Genomic DNA, 3119 nt, shown 5'->3' on the forward strand with positions numbered 1-3119 from the left:
ATATATATATATATATATATATATATATACACACTACACATACATATAATATATATATATATATATATATATATATCTATATATACACACACATATATAAATATATAAACATATGTTTGTATGCATATGTCTATATAATAATTTCTTTCTCTCTCCGCTTACACACATAATAGATATACATACAAAACTGTCTGTTCATCAACAGACTCTTAACTTCACTGGAAGAAATATTGTTATTTATAATCATAATACTTCTGTTCATCAGTACCATTATGTTTTTACCAACAAGAACAAGATATTAGTTTGTGTTAGTAGGTAGAGCTTCTGCTCTATGGATATAAATTTGCTGTGAAACTCATAGTCAGTCAATGAACAGTTAACCTCTGTTTGTTTCCTCATATATTTTATACTCTACATAATACTGAGTGTTTGATTTTTGTTCAGACTGCCAACCATACATACATACATATTTCATATACACCTTCTCCTCAGCTTATGACAGAGTTCTGTTCCAAGTGACAGGTCATAAACTGATCTGAATGTATGTCGGATTTATATTTTTCAACACTATTTTCATTCATATGTAAATGGTGCTTGAAAGCGACTGAGTGTGAGACAGCCGCAGGCAATGGATGCCAGGGTCTGAGGGAGTCCAGTGTTGCCAGATGCTGTCATAGTTATAGTATGCGCAGCTGCCCAAGTCCAAAAGTTGATTTTTTTATTCCCTTATTTTTTTTTGTGGTCGTAAGTGCAGATGGTCATAATTTGCATAGGTTGTAAGTTGAGGAGGTGTACATATATACATATAAACACATGCACGCGCATGCACACAAACATACACACACACACGACAGACAAAATGAACTTATTGATCCATGTCTAGAAATGTGTATATACACAATTAGCAAGGTTTCATCACAAACCAACCATACTGATGTACTTGTATACCTCAACTCTTAGATATGGAAACAGGTTTGCCAAGATATGAGCTCTTGTAAAAATATTTTTTCATTTCCCATATTAAGCTTTTTGGTAGTTCCAAATCATCAATTTGATTACACGGAATGATGGCTCTTAATTTTTGCAGGCAACATTCTTTGAGATTGTAAACTGAAAGGGAGAGAGAAAAAAAATATTAATCAAATATATTTGAACACCACGGGTGCTAATACAGGCAACAATGATTGTGATTACAACATGTACCAAAGAATAAGGCTTTCCATAACAGGATTATCTCATGATCAATCTTTTAGTCTCCAGATTAGTCTGTCATATGTAAATGGTTATTTATTCTCATTGTTTTGAATTAATCATGCATAATAGGCACAGGCATGGCTGCGTGCTAAGAAGCTTGTTTGCCAACCACATGGTTCCAGGTTCAGTCCCACTGCATGGCACCTTGGGCAAGTGTCTTCTACTATAGCCTCAAGCCGACCAAAGCCTTGGGAATGGATGTGGTAGATGGAAACTGAAAGAAGCCTGTTTTAGTGGTTTGCAGGCACTCCCTTTAAGTGTGCAGACATGTGGCTTAGTGGTTAGGGTGTTGGACTCAAGATTGTAAGATTGTGGTTTCGATTCCTGGATCACGCGACGTGTGTTCTCAAGCAAAAATTCCATTTCCCATTGCTCCAGTCCATTGAGCTAGCAAAAATGAGTAATTCTGCAATGGACTGGCGTCCCATCCAGCTGGGCGAATTTATATGCCAGGAAACCGTGAAACCAGCTGTTATGAGTCAGCATGACTTCAGAAGGTAAAAAGAAAAAGAAAGAAAAACATTTTTATATTTCAACAACATTAATTGATACAAATGATGTGACTGGATAAATAAATTTTGATTGATTGCCCAGCACATTAACTTGTTAACAATACTTGGATTTACTCAGTGTATTATTTTTCAGTACCGCCTGACTGGCCTTTGTGCGGGTGACACGTAAAAACACCTACTACACTCTCTGAGTGGTTGGCGTTAGGAAGGGCATCCAGCTGTAGAAACTCTGCCAAATCAGATTGGAGCCTTGTGTTGCCATCCGGTTCCACCAGCCCTCAGTCAAATCGTCCAACCCATGCTAGCATGGAAAGCAGACGTTAAACGATGATGATGATGATGATGAGTTTAGATAGTTGATAGCTATCACCTGCACCTTTATTCTTTATATATTGACACAAAAAAAAGCTTATCTTTATTCTGTGAAAAAAATTTACTTCCAGGAATGTGAGAAAAGCAAACCCACAGACCTATTCGGCAGTGATCCAAAGAAGCTAATAATAATAATAATGACAATGTCCTCATACTTGTCAACAAAAAAGTGATTTTGAAATAGAAAAGAAATGACAGAAAATGTATCAACAAAAATTTTGTGGAATTTTAATATCCAAATAGGTTAGAGTGACAGGGTCCCATTGACTGGATATTGGCTGTGGCTGAGAAAGAAACATGGAAATATTATACAGAAGATGTAACCATTTCTTGTGATCATAATACAGCCAGCAAAGAGCACAAAATCCTCCTGAAAGAAGCTGACAATTATTCAGAGTTTCACTTTGAAATTGAAGAACAGACAAACAATGCACCAACTGTAATTGGCACTTCTGGCCCCTTTCCTTTACAATTTAACAATGTACATCAACAAACAAAATATAATGCCTAACATTGCAGTTACACATAAATCAGCACTTCTTAGAATTGCCAATATTTTGCAAAACTTACTCTCAGTCCTGGGTTATGTGATTCCATGTACCCAGATAGTATGCATTTAGCTTAGATCTTAATCTGTGTTAAAAGATACAAATAATAATAATAATAATAATAATAACTCGAATGTGGAATCTAAAAACAGAAACAATTCCTATCATAGTAGGTGCCTTAGGTGTAATAAAAAAATATTCAGACAAATCATCATCATCATCATCATCATCGTTTAACGTCCGCTTTCCATACTAGTATGGGTTGGACGATTTGACTGAGGACTGGTGAAACCGGATGGCAACACCAGGCTCCAGTCTAATTTGGCAGAGTTTCTACAGCTGGATGCCCTTCCTAACGCCAACCACTCAGAGAGTGTAGTGGGTGCTTTTACGTGTCACCCACACGAAAACGGCCACGCTCGAAATGGTGTCT

The 3119-nt window shown here is 36.5% G+C and overlaps 1 protein-coding gene across 1 annotated transcript in view; it reads right to left on the reverse strand.

Moving 5' to 3' along the window:
• Positions 1-63: 63 nt before the first annotated feature.
• The window catches only part of LOC106868400 (von Hippel-Lindau disease tumor suppressor), a 10812-nt gene continuing 7756 nt past the window's right edge, over positions 64-3119 (reverse strand). The window contains exon 3 of the mRNA XM_014913633.2: positions 64-1110. Within this exon, the coding sequence (XP_014769119.1) occupies positions 950-1110 (161 nt within the window). The 3' untranslated portion in view covers positions 64-949. The remainder of the gene's footprint in view (positions 1111-3119) is intronic.

Source organism: Octopus bimaculoides, chromosome 1 (assembly GCF_001194135.2).
Source record: "Octopus bimaculoides isolate UCB-OBI-ISO-001 chromosome 1, ASM119413v2, whole genome shotgun sequence".
NCBI lineage: Eukaryota > Metazoa > Mollusca > Cephalopoda > Octopoda > Octopodidae > Octopus > Octopus bimaculoides.